The sequence below is a fragment of the Saccostrea echinata genome, unplaced genomic scaffold (genome assembly GCF_033153115.1).
Source record: "Saccostrea echinata isolate AGI-Se365-2 ecotype Australia unplaced genomic scaffold, CSIRO_AGI_Sech_v1 ptg000033l, whole genome shotgun sequence".
NCBI lineage: Eukaryota > Metazoa > Mollusca > Bivalvia > Ostreida > Ostreidae > Saccostrea > Saccostrea echinata.
Genome location: NW_026889782.1, coordinates 14,454,432 through 14,475,354, shown reverse-complemented (window position 1 = coordinate 14,475,354; position 20,923 = coordinate 14,454,432). Strand labels below are relative to the sequence as shown.

The 20,923-nt window shown below is 33.7% G+C and overlaps 1 protein-coding gene across 1 annotated transcript; it reads left to right on the top strand.

Moving 5' to 3' along the window:
- Positions 1-8,464: 8,464 nt before the first annotated feature.
- Positions 8,465-15,157, top strand: LOC133198166 (zinc finger protein 60-like). Its single transcript, XM_061334303.1, has 2 exons — positions 8,465-10,325; positions 14,131-15,157. The coding sequence occupies exons 1-2, from the start codon at positions 8,465-8,467 to the stop codon at positions 14,631-14,633; spliced, it is 2,364 nt and encodes a 787-aa protein (XP_061190287.1). The 3' UTR covers positions 14,634-15,157.
- The last annotated feature ends 5,766 nt before the right edge of the window (positions 15,158-20,923 follow it).

Sequence of the window (20,923 nt, the reverse complement as noted above, 5' to 3'; positions counted from 1 at the left end):
TTTTACATTTATCTAAAAAAAGAAATACTATACAAATTTATTTATAGATGAATGGAAAATTCAAATACATTTTTCACCAGTGTTTAAATTATAGGATTTATAAGACTGAATTTGGATTTGAGAAGTATTTTTGCATGTTACCTGCTGACCTTTTGTATACATTTTGCAGATTCAGATGTGGTAGTCATAGACTCCCAATATTGAAACTGGTATATTTTTTAGCATAGAAAGAAGTGAAAGAATTTGTAATCTGGGCAATTTAGGAGAACTGGGTGATGAGTTCCATTATTTGTTCAATCGTGACTACTTTAAGCAAGAAAGGTATAAATTTTTACCCCATGATTTATGCAAAAGCAGAAATATTATTAGTTTTTCTGATCTCATGAATAGCCATGATAAATATGTTCTTATTGGACAGAGTAAATACTGTAAAATTGTCATGTCAGTTTTTAAACAATGAATATAACCATTATAATATTATCTTCCAACACCTGTAACTCTTGTACATATATGTTTGTTCCTATTTTGTTGACTAGTTTAGATGTTAAAAAATTGAATTATGTTTGTACTCTAATGCCTCATGTGAGGCCCTGAGTGAATAAAAAAGTTTCAAAGTTTCAAAGAACACATTGCGAGAGTATTAAACAGTATGAAACAAGAGTGAGATTTGGCATACCCAAGCTTGAGATTACATTAAAAAATATTTTATTTGAAAGGAAGGAAAGTCCATTATTATCTCTTAAAATCTAGATTTGTTAAGATAGGATTTTGTTGAAAACAAAACAAAACAAAAACAAACAAAAAACAAACAAACAAACAAACAAAAAAACTTGAGAGAATAATTGCAAAACTAAGACAGACATATTGATTTATCTGTTATTGATGTATTGTTATTCATTTCTTTGAATTTGATTATATTGGTTCAATTAGAAAGTGTTTATTATGAAGATCCTTAATCGGGTCTTTTTTTATCATGTCATCCTCGTGTATAAGCCGTTTACCGGGTTTTGTGTTCATCATGAAAATCGTTTACTAATGTATCATGAACTTCGTTTATCCTATCGTAGCATGCATGTTTATCAGGCCCATTCCAAAGGCGTCCACGTTAGTATGAAACGTGTCAGACAAGATACGACCCAAGGCTTACGAAAGGTTGTATTTACATACAATGTCATTATATAGACCGTATACAGTTTGAGACAAACTGACTTTAAGCGGGGTTGTTGAAATTATTGTAACATCAACTTATTTATCAGTAGCTTGCCTTGATCGTATTCAAAGCATGCTCTTGCATGCGTATCGAATCGGTTGGGAAACATAAACACCATATGTATTATCCATTATTTTGAGATTTATTCCTCATGAGTAATGCTTCTTCCTTTTCTAATAAAATTTCCCATCCAAGTGTTAACGTACTCGTGAAATAAGCAATGAATGTTATTTCAGTTATTGTTTTGCGAGTGTTAGACCCTGGGATTTACAAATATCGGTATATTGACCATTGAAAAGAAATTACCATACCAACTTTCTCCTGGGGAATTATTTTTGGTGATTGCATAATGAAATTTACACTTGCTTAACTATAGATAACACAATGGGCTTTGGGGAAAAATGAGTCACTGAATTGTTTCGCTATGGACATAAAATCCTTCCCATTACATGTACATGGAACTATACAAAAGAATAAAACATTTAATTCACGTTTTCGTTTCATTTCGCTTCTTAACACACCTTTATATACCTGTACTAAATTACGTACGAAATGCACCACTCAAAAAATTTAAAAATCTCTCTTTCACATAATTTATTCGGCTAATGCAGCAAACAAATTTCATCTGATAAATTATAAACTTTCAATGGAAGAACGCTATATAAATCTAGTGGAAGCAATTTCAGATATAAAGAGCTAGGGGAGGGCATCGATCAGAAATTCTTTAAAACAACAACAACAACAACAACAACAACAAAGAAACTCCTTTACTGCATTAATTGATTGATACGCCATGTTTTGATTTGCATCTCTCATACAAGCTTGATTCGCTGTCATTGGCATAATGCTTCGGAGTTATTGCATTGGGGAAGTGAACGAGAAAGGAACCTTATTCTATTGCCGACGATTTCCATACCTCTTGGTTCGTTTTTACAAGTCGCGACATTGATGATCGACTAGAACGGATCCAGAAGCGGTATAAAAAAGGGGGAAGATAATCAATCATTACCATATTGAGGAGGGCCAAAATAGCTTAAGTTTTCTAATGTAAAGTATATGTTGACAAAATCCCCCTCCCCTTCCTACACTGAGGCCTGCATTTGCTTTGTGGAAATCCAAAAGTACATGTATAACCACTCAAGCACTGACCTAAACACCCTATATGATCTAGGTTGAACGTATATTTTACATATTGGTTTTATATTTAATTAAAGAATTGGCATTGGGAAAAGAGAATATACATGAAACTGTTTTTACATATTGATAAACTTTGAAAATTGAAGATAAATTCATGACTTACCCGTAATATTATTTCACGCCAGGGGATACTAGTCTAATTAAAAGGAAACACAGTCTATATAGTGTTGATTAAACTATATCCCTCGCAAGGCTCTTATATTCCTACAAGCGAAATCGATTTCATACAACTCACAATTCACTAACCGTTAATAAATATATCAGCATAAACATGATAAAAGACAAACCTTTATTATATAAGGATCGAAGTTTTATACTATTTTTATGCTCAGCAGGTCCGTAGCAACGGTTTCGAAAGTGGGGGGAGGAACGTCCAGAAAAATTCGGACCAAAAAAAACAAAAAAACAAAGCAAAACAAAAACAAAAAAGAGAAAAAAAACAAGCAAACGAATAAAAAACCCTCTTAACTGTCTAAATCCTGGAATTTGCCAGTGCTCGACCTTACAGTTATACTTTTATCTACTCTAAAATAATGAAGACATTATCTTAAACAAAGGCCAAGCGAAATGTATAGAATAGGGTTGTCTTACTTTGTCCTTAATATTTCTTCTGTTTATATTGAGACAGGCCCGTAGGAAGCAATTTCAGTTGGGTGTGGGAGCACAACCAAGCGTTTTCAGTTTGCAGTGTGCAGTGGTGTAGGGGGGGGGCATTCATATTTATAAAGGTTTCTATGGAATACTATACATGTATATCGGCAAAATTATTGGGGATGGGGCATGACCCCCATACCGTTTCCTTTGGTCACATGGCCGTATTAACCGGGGGGGCACGGGGGGGGGGTTGTGCCCCCCTCCCACAATAATTTTGCCAATATATAGAATATACTTTAGAAAATTTAGCTACCATATGCTTGTGCCCCCTCAATAAAAACGGCTGATGACCCCTTTTTTTGTTTGTCAAGGAATATTGGTAGTTGATAGTGCCCCCCCCCCCCAAACTGAAAATGTTTGGCTGCCCCCCCCCCCCCAAACTGAAATTGCTTCCTACGGGTCTGGGTCATATTTAAGTCTGAATTAGATATTATGAATAGAAAATCCACTCACCTTTGAACAGTTGTTGCATTCATTGACTATTTTCGATGTCTTTTAAATTATCATGTTACAGTTGAGCTCTCGTCCCAGTAAAAAAAAAAAAAAAATGTGAAATATTTTTCGCTTTACAGCCATTCGTTAGTATAGGTTCCTAGTGGCACAAGGAGTTGAAATTATTATAATCGTATATGGCGTACGCGTAGTATAAGTTCAGATAACAAAACTTTAATATATCTTTCTAATATTTGATTTATTACTTTATATAAAGATAGAATTTTTCTGTAAATTACACAATTTAAATCAACCGCTTTTCAAAATTAAAACAATGACCAATATATTTACCGTCTCCACATTTAAATAAAAGACACATTTAAAGTCAGTTTAATTTAACTATAGAAATTAAGGTTATTTAAGTTCAAAATCAGTGAAAATTTTAATTTGAACGTTAATAAAATTATACCTATACCATGTTTATCTACCATGCGCGGATCTAGAGGGGCGGGGGGGGGGATTCCGGACCCTCACTTTGGAATTTGCAGAGTTACTAAATGTATATACTAAATAGTGGCGGATTCAGGGGGGTTTGGGGGGGGGGGGTTCGGGAAAACCCCCTCGCCCAATCAAAAATTTTTTTTTACAAGTGTCATTTTAACAATATATTTCATTAATAAGAGTCTATCCAAGCCAATTGTTTACGCAGAGGTGAAATATACAGCCGCCACCAGAAATCCCTTTCCTCTTGAGCGCACACAATACACAGGTAATCAACAGTACAGAGATCATGATAGTCCGTGCAGCTAGTGGCTAGTGATGACATAAGGTCATACACTAACTACCAAAACTGCACAGAGTTAATACGGTATTGTTTTAGTATTGATAAAGTAATATTCTTTCAAGCCATGTTATCTGATAGCATTTGACCATTTCACACCTTATAATGAAGACTTACTGCGATTATTGAACTACATGAATAAACTGTGATAATTGTTATTATTTGTATAATGAATAGTGATAAAACTGATATGTATAATGCAGAGGTCCTGTCAAAACAAGAATTTACCACTTTTTTATTTACTGGTTTTTTAAGACTTTTTTTTTTTTCAAACATTGGGCTGGTAAGTGGGTAAAAAAAAAAGAATATAAGAGTGCATTTGTGTCAGAAATTATAATTAACCCCCCCCCCCATGAGTAAGCAATAATTCCAACAATTTCCCAAAATATTTTATATTTATTCTTCATTACGAAATATCATTATTTGTTTATAATGCAATTTTTATGAATAGTATAGTCAAGTAGTTGAAAAGAGTAATTAGGGTTTCTACACAGAATCAAAATTTTCTAAGTGTTGGGAAATTGCACATCAGTTGTATTTTGGTAGTCAGAGCTTCACATGCGACACATTGGACGTGCATTTTAAAATGAAGAATTGGATATTATTTATCAAATAGCGATATTTCTAATGTTATCAGATTTTACATTTAATTTTTTTTAAATCTCATTTTTCACGTTTACATGGAAGTTAAAAATAATCCCAAAAGTTTATTAATTTTTTGTTTAAATTCTTGAAAATTTGGGAAGGTCGGTCTTGAAAAACAACTAGAAAAAAGTGGCCAAAAACTAACTAACTCAATCTAAAATGCTGGAAAATGTACCATTTGGAGCCATTTCTCAAGAAAATTTCTCGGGGGAGGCCCCCCGAGACACCCCCTCTCATGCCCTCCCCCTTCGGCCCTACGGGCCTCAACCCCCCCCCCCCCCCCACATGAACTTCTGGATCCGCCACTGCAGTAAAGCAACTAGAAGTGACCTTGGACCCCTCAGTCTAGAAATCGCGGATCTGTGTTAAGTTGGTATGAAAAAGACTAAGTCATATGTATGAAACCATTACCCCAGTTTCAAGGAGGAGAAACAGTCGCCTTCCACACAATTTTGCTACCCCCACTTTTTTTTGACAATTTTCTTATACAAAATTATATGCCGGAAAAAATAAGCCCAACGGCAGTATTCCTCATGTAGGTTTTGTGAAGGGAAGTAACTGGAATGTTTTTATTGTTCGTGCTCAACTAGTAGATTAATGGTTCATTAAAGAGGCAAGGGTTTTACCAGGTAAGACTTAATTGTTATCACTTCATTTTGAAAATATTTTTCATATTTGTTTATTGATAAACATACAAAGTTAATGCCATGAGATAAAAAAAACTGTGTGTTTTAACCCGCGTTTCCTCGGTGATCGGGTAACTTTTTTGTTAATCAGTATTCGTGATTAAAAACTAGTCAAGATCCAACCAATCTTATACATTAATGATATAAGTGATGAAATATTTTTGATTAAATCACACGGAATTTCAGAATGAACGTTGGTTGTTATGTAGATTGTTTATATATGTGAATAGATAAGAATGCAAAGTATAATTTCAACCATTTGATTTATTAGCATTTCATTGGTTAAATTAGGCAGCCTACCTGAAAGTCTCCACAACTTTGTTTTTATATACCCCTAGCTGCAGAACTGTTGGTAGCTCTCTGAAGAAAATAATATAGATGGATCAGAGAGCAACAGTGCCACCCGTAGGAAAAAAATGTATATTTATTGTGCACGAAAAGATTTATTTCTTCAAATTCTTACCTCAACTGCACAAGAGCTCGATATCAAAATATTCCTTCATCTTGTTCATGTCTTTTACCTCTACAAAATATTCTTGCAGTTGGCAACTGCACAGAGCATTCAGGGCTAGAAATAATTATTTTTGTGTACTGGTCGCTCGGGCTATCGCCTTAAATTTTTACTGCTCAGCTTAGTACTTTCACTGTCCCACTGGGCCAGTAGATAGTAGATTTTAAAAAGACTGGCCAAAAACCATAATAATAACAGTAATATTTTTTTTAATTGTGATACTTAGAAGTACAACTTAACAAAACAAGAAACGGCAAAGTTGGAACACACAACCCTGTCAAGTAAACAAGCCCGACTGTGAATGAATTTTATTATGCATAAATAAAATGCTGACGCATTCATGATTGATTTTTAAAAATTCATTTAGTGGAATATTTTGAAGTAAATTAATATGAAGTAAAGAAAGTGTCACTTTACAACAAAAAAATCTCTGCATTACCAGCAATTAAAAAACTGAAAAAGATAAAAGATTTTTTTGTGTATATTAAGGACATCATTCTCACCCTAATGTATTTGTTTACTATAATTGTTCAGTATAGCTTTTACGTAATATGTATGTATGGTATGTATAGGTCTTGAACATTTAAACAAGAAAATAACTTGTACCCAGTACAAAACATCTGTCACAGTGGTCATTTTTCAGATGTACATGTATTGCAGTATTTATGTTTATAGCTGGAATATATAACTCATGATTCTGAGAACAATTCCAAGTTGAACATGTTTAAGATAGTAAGCAAAAAAGTAAGACAAATAAAACCTCAGTCTCCTGAAAACCTGGCAAGGTTTAAACTTAGGGCTACTATTACGCCCATCCTTCTAGTTTGGTAGTTAACTCGCATGACAATAACTGTACAAATGATCATTTATTGTGTTTCCCGCGGCCTTATCAACACCATTTTTAAACACGTTGATCTTGATATTGATTGACTGAAAAGTTATGTAATTTTTGTAAATTTGAATTTAAATTTAACATGTATATTTATGCAGATAATGACAATTCATAAGAATATCATTTACATTCCATGTAGATCAATTTAATACATTCCAGTATACAGCAATGTTTCGAAAATGTTACAGATAATGTCAAAGAAATATGGAGATAACAAATAGCAATCAAGCTCAAAAGTCCATTGAAATGATACAATTTGGGAGCAGAGCAAACACAGACCTCTAAAAGCATCAAACGTGGGATCAGGTGCCATGGAGGAGTAAGCATCCCCTATCGACCTGCCACACCCGCTGTGTGCTCCTTGTCATGATACAGGGCTCGACATTAACGCTTGTCTGCTTGTCCAGTACCAGTGAAAAAAAAAATTACAGACAAGTGAATATTGCTGGGCACTTGTCCGATTGGACAAATGCATTTTAATGTAAAGAAGTCATCAAATAGTAAGAATGACTGTTAAAAGTTCATCGGTAAAGACGGAAGCAGTACATAAAAACCGAACTTCGATCCCGACCCAATATAGATCATTATGTAATTGAGTTCACACTCGATTTGGATCGAAGTTTCATCTGTGAACATTTATGTTGTTGTCAGGAAAGAAAGTCTAGATAAAATTTTGTTTTTATGTGTATGTTGTATTTATCAATAACATCACAAATCAAGCACATGTAATGGACTTTATTTTAATTTTCAAGTTGACAGTATTGTATCATTATTGAACAATTTTCGGACAAGTGAAGTTGAAGTTCAGACAAGTAAATGTCTTGGTCACTTGTCCAAATGGACAAGTAGGGAAAAAAGTCAATGTCGAGCCCAGTGATAAAGCAAATGGAAAAATCCTTCAACAATTCAATATGTCAGTATTTAAAAAAATAGCCTAACAATTAGTATGAAAAACATCAGTCAGCATTTGACTTAATGAAAGATTGTATTTACTGACAAGGTCATTGTATTGACCATAGAACTAGCGAAATGTTGCCTTCAAATGAAATTGTTGATATCCTTGTTTCATCAACTTGTTTGTCAATAGCTTGCCTCATTTTAGAAATTGTTCGGGTATAACTTATCAGACTTAAGCCTAATAAAGACCAAATCATTTTGTGATTTTGTAATTTTTAAAATTATTTGCTATATTATTTGTAGCTATTTTAGCTGTTATAGTTAGTTATTTATAGCTAGTAAATGCTATACATTTAATTACTCATGAACATTTTTTCTAGAAGTTTGAAGATGGACCACAGTCTCTATGAAACTATGCAATATATAGAGGAAAAATGTTAAGCAGAGGATCTTACTCTCATGTCCAAAGAGTCCAGTGACCAAAACCATCATGTAAACCATGGAGAAAAATTCTGAAAATACATTAAAAGATGGGCTACCTGAACTCATGATGTCCATGAAAAATCCTGAGGATGGATATCCATTGGTCAACAGTTCGAGGATGCCAGAAGAAGCCCAAGATCAAGGCCAATTTCAGTCTAATTTTCCCACAGACCAGGAATTTGAGGATATGCTGAACTTTTTACCAAGCAGATCTCTGAGAAATGGCCTTAAAAATGAGTTTTTAAAGAAAGCACATGTAAATGTTGATCAGAGTGCTGCAGAAGGAATGGAAAATAATTCATCATTGACTACTCTTTATGATAATAATAGGAGCAACTTCAGATTGTCTAATGGGTGTAACTTTGAATCTGACATGCCTTCAGAGAAGAGGGAGAATTCAAAAATAAGGAATCGTAGGAAACCCCAGCACAGTATGTCCAAAACAGAACTCTACGATGACAGTTTTAAAGATGATTTAGAGAAAATGTTGAATGAAGAAGTAGCAGAGCTTGAGAAGGACAAAATGAATCATAGCAATAATTCTGAAGAGGAAGATACAAGTGTCCATGTTGGGAGATACATGCAGAGAATAAAACCCGATTATTTTCAGGTTTCTCAGAGCACCAATATTGTGAATGAAATTATGAACACTGATCATACTGATGAAGAATCGATTCAGAAATCTGGGTATCAGTGTAAATACTGCCATCTTCTGTTGTATGATTTGGAATTGTTCATGAACCATGTGATGACTCATCAAACTGAATATGAAAATCTTGATGATGGAAGATCATCAAATCAGGTGGATGAGACCCTACATCATATCAAAGTGAACCAAACAGATTTTGACTCAGTTCATATTGGTGATATTTCTGAAAGAAATAGCAATTTGTTACCAAACCCAAAACAAGAGGACTCAGAAAACATGGCTAGAGTGGAAGAAACAAAATTGTCTGAAATGAAAGAGTTTAATATTGGGAGCTTTGTGAAGAATTTGATTCTTAGTGAACATACAAAAGGTAAAAGGGGAAGAAAAAGGAAAGACCAGTCATCCTCCGAGGGTTTATATGGGTCTCCTGTTAAGTGTCCAGTTTGTTTTAAAGCATTCAAAACAAAAAACAATTTAAAAACTCACATGTGCAAATTTCACAGTGACAGAAAAGACAAAATTCAGGAATTCTTTGGACAGGGGGAGAAAATGAAAGAAAAAGCTGTTTGCTGTTTGTGCGGTAAATGCTTTATTTCGAAATATGCCCTTATGAGACACATGGACACTCGGCATGCAAATGAGGCCTATGTAAAATGCAGTGTGTGTGATGAGGTTTTTGAAAATGACAAATTGCTCTCAGAGCATGCAAATATACATAATCAAGACAGAAATGAGAGAAGGGAATTGACTTATTCATCTCCAGAACCAAATGACTCCAGTGAAACCAAAAGAAATCCAGAAAACTATTTTCAAAACAAGCCTAATGAATATCACATGGACCAAAGCTGCATAATTTCTTCACCGGAAATCCAAAACCATGTAACTCCTCTCAACAATCATGCTCAAGAAAACCAGCAACAAGAAGAAAACCATTCCCTGGGCACAAATCATGACCATTCAGATCAGATAGAATCAGCAAGAAAGTGCGAAAACAGTGAAGAAGAAAAACCAACTTCTCATTACTTTCAAAGTGATTCTGACAGAGCGAATGAAGACAATTTGAAACCCACAGGCATTAACTGTAATGTCTGCTGGCTGCCTTTTGATTCTCTGGGGAAGTTTGCCCTTCACTGCATGGCATCGAGTGAGTGCTTGAATTGTAAACAGTGTCCTGTGTGCCAAAAAGTCATCAATTCCAGTCTGAAAGAGCACCTCAAATCTCACTCAGGTATAGAATATTATAATTTACTGTATTAAAACACACATATAGCTGGCCACACACAGTAGATTCCAGGGATTTATCTAGGTTTTGGGGGAGACTACTCTTTCTGGAGAAATTAGGAATATCAGCCGGGGGTCTGGGGGTCACTCCAGACACCCAACAGGTGCAGGGCAAGTCCTCCTGGGGAGCATTTTAATGACCATTTAGAGGGCATAAAATAGCAAATTAGAACCATATTTCATATCTTCTGAAAATTTTACTTTAAATTTCCAGTTTTTATAAAGGAAAAAAAATAGTTGAACTTTTTATTATTGTAAGGGGAATTTTTTACTCATCAAAAGGGAAAATGGGATATTCAGGGGAAATTTTCTCTAGGGCATGTTGGGGGAAAATACCGAATTTCTGTAGTAAATATATCAACAGTAACCACCCTCCTCCCCTCCCCCCCCCCCCCAAAAAAAGTAATAAAAAATAAAAAATTTGTGGTGACATTAAAATAAAAATTGGGGAACCAATAGGTACATAAGGTTTTGACTTTGCAAATTTACTTTAAAAAAAATATTAAATGCTGATTTCAGTGTTTCATGGTTTAAAGTAATTTATATTGTAATCTCAGCTTTCCAAAGACTTTTTCATTCAAGTGTATATGCATCAGAAGATACTTGCCATATTTATTTGAAAAGTCAAACAGAAAGTGAAATCAGTGGTGAAATCTAATCATGTATAAACTAATAAAGGTTTAATTGAGGTACTGTACAATTATTTTTTTTGGAAATTGGAAAAAAAATGTTTAAAATTAGGATAGGTCAGGTTGATAGTGTAATTGGAACCACAATTATTATTTTCTTGGTATGAATATTTTTATCATTAAAATCAATAAAATATTCAAACCAATGAAATGTGGAAAGGATATACATGTATGTAACTACATGAGATTTTTTTTTACATTCCACTTGAGAATTTTTCACTCATATAGAAGTGTCACCATATATTAGTGAAGGGCTTCAAATTTAGACCTTTACTTGGAACAAAGGTCATTAATCAGCGAGGGCTCTTTATTGTGCCAATGCATACTGTGACATTGGACCTCAGGGTTTAAGGTCTCAATGGCATCTAAAAGACCCGTGACCTTCACTTCTAATGAGAATTAATTACTTCAAATGAGAATTTATTATGTTTATATACTGAAATGTTTTAAGACTATTCCTGCTGATTGGCTACATGTTTATATGTGTTTTACTGTAATAATGCTTTAGGCTCATTACAAATGCATGAATGTATAATTATAGTCACTAAAATATCCAATGACAGGGCTGTCACACCACTTTTCAGAACAGAGGCCAAGGTTGTTATAATTAAGAAATTTTGGGGGAAAATAAATCAACATAAAACAAGATGTGTTTGTGAAACACTAATGCCCTTGTATAGCAACTTATAGCAAAGGTTAAACTTTCTTTAGTGCAAATCAAATATGTTGGTACCAAAAGTAAGGTCTTGTGTCGAGAAATATACCTGTGAAATATGAAAGCCCTAGCAGCAACTATTGAATAAATATGGAAAAGGTTAAAGTTTTTTCAAAAGTAAGTCAAACATCAAGGTCAAAGTCAAATGGTCAAAATTAATGGTGCCCAAGGAAAGCCATTCTCAAAAGAAATACACATTTGAAATATGAAGGATGTATGTAGCACCAATTGTTCAAAAGTTATGGTCAAGGTTAAAGTTTTTCAAAGGTAGGTTAAACTTTAAGGTCACGGTCAATAGATTACAATTGTTGGTATCCAAAGGAAGGTCTTGTGACAAGGAATAGACATATTAAACATGTTAAATATGAAAACCACAGCAATAAATGTTCAGAAGGTATGGCCAAGGTTAAAGTTTTCCAAAAGTAAGTCAAACTCCAAGGTCAAGGTCAAAGGGTTAAAGTTGTTGGTTTCCAAAGAAAGACCTTGTCACAAGGATTACATATGTGAAGTATGAAAGCCCTAGTACCAACTGTTCAAAAGTTAGGGCCAAGGTTAAAGTTCAGTAAAATTTTGCAAAACTGGGTCAAACTCCAAGATCAAGGTCAAAGGGTCAAATAAGATGATGCCCAGAAAAGGTTTTGTCACAAGGAATACACATGTGAAATTTGAAAATCATAGCTCCAACCAATCAAAAGTTATGGGCAATGTTAAAGTTTTTGTAGATAAACAGACGAATAGTTAGGGCAAAAACTATATTTCCCCGAATCTTTGATATGGGGGCATAAATTTTTTCTAAAAATCTCATTACTTTCAAGTTATCTGGTGTGTTGGTCAGGTATCAGCTTTGTAAGCAGTACTGATAATTGGGATAAAACACTTTTCATTTCATAAAAAAGGATTAAAACTTATGCTACTTTAAAAACAGGAGTTTTTACAGGGCAGCAGAGCAGCCCAAATTTTAAAAGACAATTAAAGCATCGTTTGGTTCATTATGATACATATACAAGCTTCTTTTTGTTCCCAGCTTTCCCTTAACCCTTATGATTTTGAAGTCGAAGGTTAAGGACAAAACTATACGGCAATAATTCACTTCTGTTTTTGTATGATATCTATAAGCTTTTGCAATAAAAGTTTTGTATCATTACTCCCAATTACTCAGAGAAAACCCCATTGATCTTCAGGACAAAAGGTCAAATTTCAAGGTCACATTCATACAATGCTGCATAAAATAGTTTCTAAATCATAAGAAGGTTATAACTCTTTCTAATTTGCAAAGGACCCATATTGATTTTGAGGTCAATGGTAAATGTCACAGATAGGTAAAAGGGTCAAAGGTCAAAGACAGAAACTTGAATATAGTTGCAAATTGTTTCTGGATGAAAAAAGTCGAAGATAACGAACATTGATACATCTCATAAAAACTATACAAATCTGTGAACAGGGCATAAATTCTGACCCCTGGAAATTCCAGAGGTGGGATCATGTGCCTTGGAGGAGTAAGCTATACTAAGCATCCCCTGTTGACTGGTCACACCCACTGTGACCCCTGTGTATTGATCAAGTAGACAGAACATTCCGTAATTCTTTAATCAAATTTAGTTTAAAAACAAAGGTCTTACAATTAGTAGGAAACAAGACAGCCCAATACGATCCAGTGATAGGTTATATTTCTTTACAAGGTCATTATAAAGACCATAGGATTTACAGAATGCTGACTTTAAATGAGGTTGTTGAAATCCCTGTAACATCAACTTTTGTGTGAGTAGCCGCCTCGGTTTAAAAACGGGTCGTACTTAGAGCATGCTATTGAATAGTGAATAAGTTGGGAGACTAAACACTATATGCAGGTGGTAGTGGAATATTACTACATAAATAAGGAAAGTTGACGATGAAAAAGCTGAAGTCATCTCTTTTGTCATACAATGTAGTTGTTAGTTGGCCTTTGTCATCTATAGTCAGTGAAACATCAAAATATGAAGCAGAAGTGACAGACTCTGTGGTGTCTTTTATTTCAAGTTCGCTGGGATAAATTGAGTCAACATACATGTATAAATGGAAATAACTATTTTAATTGATAAAATGTCATCAGTATTTCTGAATGTTTAGTTGAAGGCCACGGCAAGTGTTTTCTTCTTCTCATGTAGAAGTTTTTGAATAAATTCTGCTTCATACGAATTTAAAAACAGGTCTGTTAATAAAGGAGCTAAATTAGTGCCCATTGGATTTCCAACAGTTTGTTGGAAGACTTGGTCCAAAGACTAGCTGATATCAAAATACATTTCTGTCCTTAAGCTGGAGGTTATAAATTCCTTGAATTAACTTGTTATAATCTTAATATTTGTTTGTAGATGACCGACCATATCAGTGTGAAATCTGCCAGGCTAGCTTTAAGAGAAATCACCAGATGAAGCTTCACAAGCAAACAGTTCATTCAGACCTCAGACTTTATCATTGTGAACTGTGTGACAAATCCTTCAAGCGAAGGGACAAACTAACATGCCACTACAGGACTCATTCTGATGAACACCCATTCATGTGCACAGAATGTGGAAGTGTCTTCAAATGGAAACACCACCTTAAACGACACAAAGACAATGTCCATGCAGATAAAGCCACACAATTGAAGGCTAGGAAGTTTCCTTGTGATATCTGTGGGAATTGTTTTAAATGGCGACACCACCTTAAGAGGCATTTGAGGAACGTGCATCACATGACTGATGATTCTTGGGATCCGGATGATAGCAAAACATCCCTGGATCTTAGTCGTGGTGAGAATGAAAGCATGGATTTAACAAATACAGTGAATAATTTTAATATGGAATCAGATGATGAAAATATTGATGAATCATAGTCAAGATCATATATGAAGTGATATGAATTGGTTGAAATAACCCTCTGCTGGCTAAATTGAATCTTTTTTCCTAAACTGCGATAATTTACTAACAGATGTGGTTAAAATAAAATTCAAGCAAACTTAATATACCAAATAAGGTGAAATTGAGACAAATTATAATATATATTGTAGTTTAAGATGAAACATTTCTAGTGGAAACAGCAATTTATCCATTTCAGAGTTATCTCTTTTAGCACAGGGTCACATTACCTGAAGCATGATAAGCAAGAATGTTATGTGGAAAGGATAATTACAGTCAAACTTCGTTATCTCGAACTCGATGGAAAAACTTTGAGGTATCCGAGGATTCGAGATATCCAGGGTAAAATACTTAAAGAATAAGGGCTTTGGTCTTCCAAATCACTTCACATGGTATTCGAGATATCAGTGTTCGAGATACCGAAGTTCAACTGTATTTTGAAAGAGATAAAAGTAATACTGCTGGGAAAAGAAAAAAGGGACTAGAAGATTTTCCTGAAATTATGGGGTCCAGTTACCATGGTTACTGGATCCATTCCCAATTAAGAGAAATCAGCTTAATTTTCATTTTCCAAATCAGTTTTCAGATACTTTTTTTCCCCAATCAAATTTCAAGTCAGAAATACTAAAGAAAAATATTACAATCTGAAATCTTTGCATGTGTTAAATTCCAAATTTTATAGACCCAGGATCTATTTTGAAAACGTAGGGAAACCCATTGTGAAATGGGAGTGAATCTGAAAAAGACATGAGGAGTTAGGAATAAGTGGTAGCTCAGCCATGTTAAAGATTACCTCATAGTCCTCATATCATTTATTTATGAACTTACATTGTATATTGTATTTTATGTGCTTAGTGCTGTGTATTGAGTAAATAATTAACCAAGTGCTATAATTGATTAGTTTTATGAAGTCGTACAATGATTTAACAACCAGTGAAGATCACTACTGCTGTGTATGAGCAACTCATTGAAATCTTTTTTCTCAAGTTTCATTATTAATTCTTATAATATGATTGATTATGTTAAATGTATTCTCAGAATCACACTATTTGTTAAAATCTTAAATGTTCGAACTCTTAATATAATTTTCCTTTTGTTGATGAACCTCATTGTGATTGTGGAGAGTTTCCAAAATAGTCTCTGATTGTGTTTTTTGGGACTAATCTGTATCTTAAAAATACACCATGGACTGGTTGTTGGCTGCAATATTTTTTTGTTTGATAATACAGTGTACCTAAATGTATACATTGAAAATGCTTGTTAGTTGTGTACATTAATTAGCCCACCAAAAAGTCAAATGCAGTCTTCCCCCTCACTTGATAGTGAAATCATAATTCATAAATTAGCTCGCTTACTGGTAAGTCTTAAAAAGTCTTGTACTATGCATTTTATTCATATAATTATATGCTTGTATATGAATTAATGGACAAGAGCAGTTCAGAAAGCAAGGAAATACCTAGTATGTATGTTTTCTCTCATAGGGCTGTAATTGCAGTTAAATTTTTAATATTTGTATACAAGCCATCTTTGATAGTCATTCAAAGTCGCACACCTCATAGAGGTTCTTAAATAAGTATGTTTCCACAAATAGGGCTACAATCTTGGAAATGTTTTAAATGTATAAATTATTTACAAGTCATCTTTAGAAGTCACATATTTACCATACAGTTTATTAATGGAGAATCACACTACAAACAGTTTACAGACAATGATGAGAAATTATCAGTAATAATTATATGGCCATGAAATCATTTAGGATTTGTTAAACAATCAGAATAGGGTGACTTCAGTCAAACATTGTTTTACAAATTTTTGTTGGCAATTGTATTTTTATTTTCATAGACACATTTTGTATAGGAAACACGTGTTTATATATATAATGTATACATGTAAGTAAATTGTACAGTTCTTTAAACAATCTGAAACTGCTAATATTTGAATGTGTACGTGACATACAAATTGAACTGTAGAACAGTAAAACTTGTCCAATAGGGACACCATTGGTTTCATAGAAATTGGCCACATTAAACAACATTCTGGGTTAGACAACTTACCAAACAATAGAATTACTGGAAGGGACAAAAATTTTATATTGTAGTAGGTATGACATCATAATACACAGTATCAGATTAGACATTTTTACTCTATCTATGAAGCGTCCTGTGTTTGTTTGTTTATATGTTGTTTCACGTCCCTCTCGAGAATTTTTCACTCATATGGAGACGCCACCACTTGCCGGTGGAGAGCTGCAAATTTTGTCCTATACTCGGCACTTACGGCCATTGAGTAGTGAGGGATCTTTTTCGTGCCAGCACCTACTGTGACACGGGACCTCGGTTTATACGGTCTCATCCGAAGGACCGGTCTCCACGTCCCACAGTGGGATAATTCAAACCTGCGACGTAAGGATCAACTCCTTACTTCGCGACTCTAGAGCAGACGCTCTAACCACTGCGCCACGCGGGCGACTGAAGAGTCCTTTGAAGAAATTCCATGGTTGAATTAATTTTTCCTTCTAAGTATCCAGTATAAAGGTTTAATTTTTTTGTGTTTTCACTTCAGCAAATTCCTTCATTTCTTTATATGAAGGAAAAGGAAATCAGATTTTTTTTTTTTTACATTTCTATATATTTTTACTAGATTATACTGCAAAATACTGTAATTAAGGCAACCATGGAATTAACGGCTCTTTAGTACATACATGTAACATGTTTTTCTTCACATAAATAATGTACATGTATAAAAACTATAAGTGTGAATGCAATTTTGTCCAACGTAGAAGTTTGTTTAACTAGTACAGTAGAATGCAATCAGTCAATATTATAGTGCAATAAATTTTGCATTTTTAAAAAAAAAAAATTCATATTCATTGGACAATGTAACATTTTCATCAGTAACACAGGTACATTCTTTGATTAAATGCCTAATCTTACTGAACAGTTTTAATTGTGTCCGTATTTTGTTTTATATTTGATAGGGAGAATTATCTTTTTATGCTCACTTTAGCCTTCGTTTTTATTTTAACCTAAAGGTGCCATCCTTTTGTCTGTATGTTGTTTGTCTCTTCACTTTGTGGACTTCTCCAGCATCATAGGAGGAATGTCAATTAAACCCGAAAAAAATTGTCTCTGGGTGAAAGGGAGATCAACTTGGTTCAAAAAGGGCCATTTTGTCTTCTTTCATCTTCCTATGGGTATAATAGAATAAGGTCGGTAAAAAATTAATAGTTTTTGTAAAATTGTATACGGATTCATTGCATTGTTCAAAGTATGTCACAAAAAAGTTTTCTTCACACAATCTTAGTGAGGAAAAGAAAGATGACTTACCTTAAAGTTACAATTAATAAAAACTCTGGACCCTCTTTTTTTTTTAATTCATGTTGAAGCTTTTAAAGGTTGTTTGATTTCATGTAATGAATTTTTTTGCTGTAAAATTTCTTTATACACTTCATTATTTGTTACAACTTTTTAAAAGAGTTGAGAAAGAATATAGCAATTTTTACATGGGGACATTATTCCATGGTATACATGTACATGTATTTTACATTTAATATACACCCACTGTATTTAGATGATGAGTGTTTGCCATTCTCTTTTATATAATTATTTGGACAAGTGCTGTTTAACTTTGTGTCTATCTTAATTACAAATATTTTAGTTATACAGATTTTTAATTTTTTAATTATATAGCATTATACAAACCAATATTAATCCATTTTGTACTTGTTCTAAATGTGTTTCTTCATTATGTTATGTAACTATAACTTGCTGAATCATATATAAATAAATGAGTACATTCAAATATTTTTATCATTAATATTCAAATAGTTGTATATAAGTCGAACACAAACGCAAACACTATTGTAATGGCGATATTCCTCTATAATAGTGATATTATTTTGTATTTTATAACGAAACAGCCTCCGAGTCGATTTCTTTGCTGTGAGTCAAAAGAAGAAGCCATGAACTGAATCTGTGTATGTTTGGACGATTTAATAAAAACTGTCAGCGTCTTTATCAAGTTGCGGGGGGTATAATGTTTTTGACCCGTCCGTCAGTCAGTCAGTCCTGTTTTTTTTTTTTGTCAGCGCAACTCCTCATAAACCACTGCACAGAATTTGGTCAAACTTTGCAGATATTTAGGACACAATGTGTAGATGTGCATATTACCAGGAAATTCCAATTCCATTATTTTTCTTGGAATTTCGGCATTTTTCAACTTAGACTTTTGGCCATATCTTGAATATAGAGATGAACAGTTTGTCAGCGCAACTCCTCATCAACCGCTGCACAGAATTTGGTCAAACTTTGCAGATATTTAGGACACAAAGTGTAGATGTGCATATTACCAGGAAATTCCGATTCCTTTATTTTTCTGGGAATTTCGGCACTTTTCAACTTAGATTTTTGGCCATATTTTGAATATAGAGATGAACAGTTTGTCAGCGCAACTCCTCATAAACCGCTTCACAGAATTTGGTCAAACTTTGCAGTTATTTAGTACACAGTGTGTAGGTGTGCATATTACCAGGAAATTCCGATTCCATTATTTTTTGCCCTAAGAGTTTTGCCTATCGTCGAAGAAACTTTCCAGCTAGGTAATAAGGAAATCCACTGGAATCAGCTTTTGTAATGAAATTTTATGTGAAATATTTTATGACCTTAAAAGACCCCTATTGATTTTGAGATCAAAATATTAATGATTTAACACACACATAAGAAATTGGATAGTTCTACCCCCCCCCCCCCCTTCAAATTGGTGCTTTGCCTTAGATAATTTCATAAGTACAGTATATAAACAAATTCATATGACTACATCATAATTTTGTTTCCATCAATTATTTAAATGTGTAAATTGTCATGTGTTGGACATGGACTTACACTCATTGATAAATCGAAATCACTGAGGAATTTAAATAACAGTTTGTCGGCATAACTCCTGCACTGAATTTCCTGAAATTTTGTAGGTATTTCAGACATAATGTATAGATTTGTATATTACCAAGAAATTTTGATTCCATTATTTATCTAGAAACTTCAGCCCATGCAATTAATTTGTAACATACAAAGATTTGAATGTCCTTATATGCAAGAAGGTTTGATGTGATGATTTTATCAAGTACATGTAATGCCCCTTTTTGAATTATACTGTGTATTTAAAATGCACTGTGCCATTCATTACATGTTGCATTGTCGAGTTTTGGGGGAGCGTAGGGGTATTTGAGCTTGCTCACTCTTTCATTAATTATTGCACATCTTTTCTTGGTGCAAGTTCCAATTTTGTTGTATCAACCCACGTTTTAGTTGTAACTACATGTCTTATTTTCATGTTGTTTTCACAAGTATGTACAAGATAGATTTGCAAATAGATATGTAGTCAACACCTTTCATATTAGGCGTGTTGCACGGTTTGCTCAGAAGAATTAGATATGCAAATAGATATAGCTGTAACAAAAAAATACCTATAACAGGCGCGTCGGCAAAGGGGCGGCAGGTGCGGAGATCGCCGCCCCAATAATTATGCCAAAAAAAAAAAAAGAATTTTAAATGAGAAACACTGTGCTGTTTTACGACCGACGACATCCAAAACTAGGAAATCGATGTTTAGTATTAAAAAACTATATAATATGCTAGCATTAAATTTTTGCGAGTACACAGCATCGCATAATTACGCGAAAATAAAGTTGTCGTGAATAAAAAGTGATTTACTGTATTTTCCTATGTTCTCTGCCTTGTAAGTACATCTACGTTAATTTCAACCGCAGGCCTTTAGATCGCTTTAATCCGACTTACAAAAATTTGGGGTGTAAAAAAAAGTATTTTTTTTTACACCCCATATTTTTCGTAAGTCGGATTTAGGCGATCCAAAGGCCCTTGATTTTAACATATAATTACTATTAATGTGAGTTAAAAAAGATGAGTACCTTTAAGAAACATTAAATTATATAATGTCAAATTTTTAGCACAAAAGAGGAAAAGCTGATAATTAGTATAAAACTTTCCCTTTTTCGTCTCTCTACTACAAGCAACAGCAAAAATGATAACAAGGATTTCAATTGGAAGACCGCTTATATCAATGTACATGTACATTTTTTAGGTTTTTAAGAAAGTCCTGAATTTTTTTTATTCCACTGTCCTTTTAATTGCTGAAGATTCTTTTATTTTTGTCCGCCATAGACTTGGCTGAAATACAACCCAAAGGCCCTCTCAGAGAAGTACTTACACTTTTAAGAAGAAATGATTATTTTTAAAGATAACGTTTGGCGTCT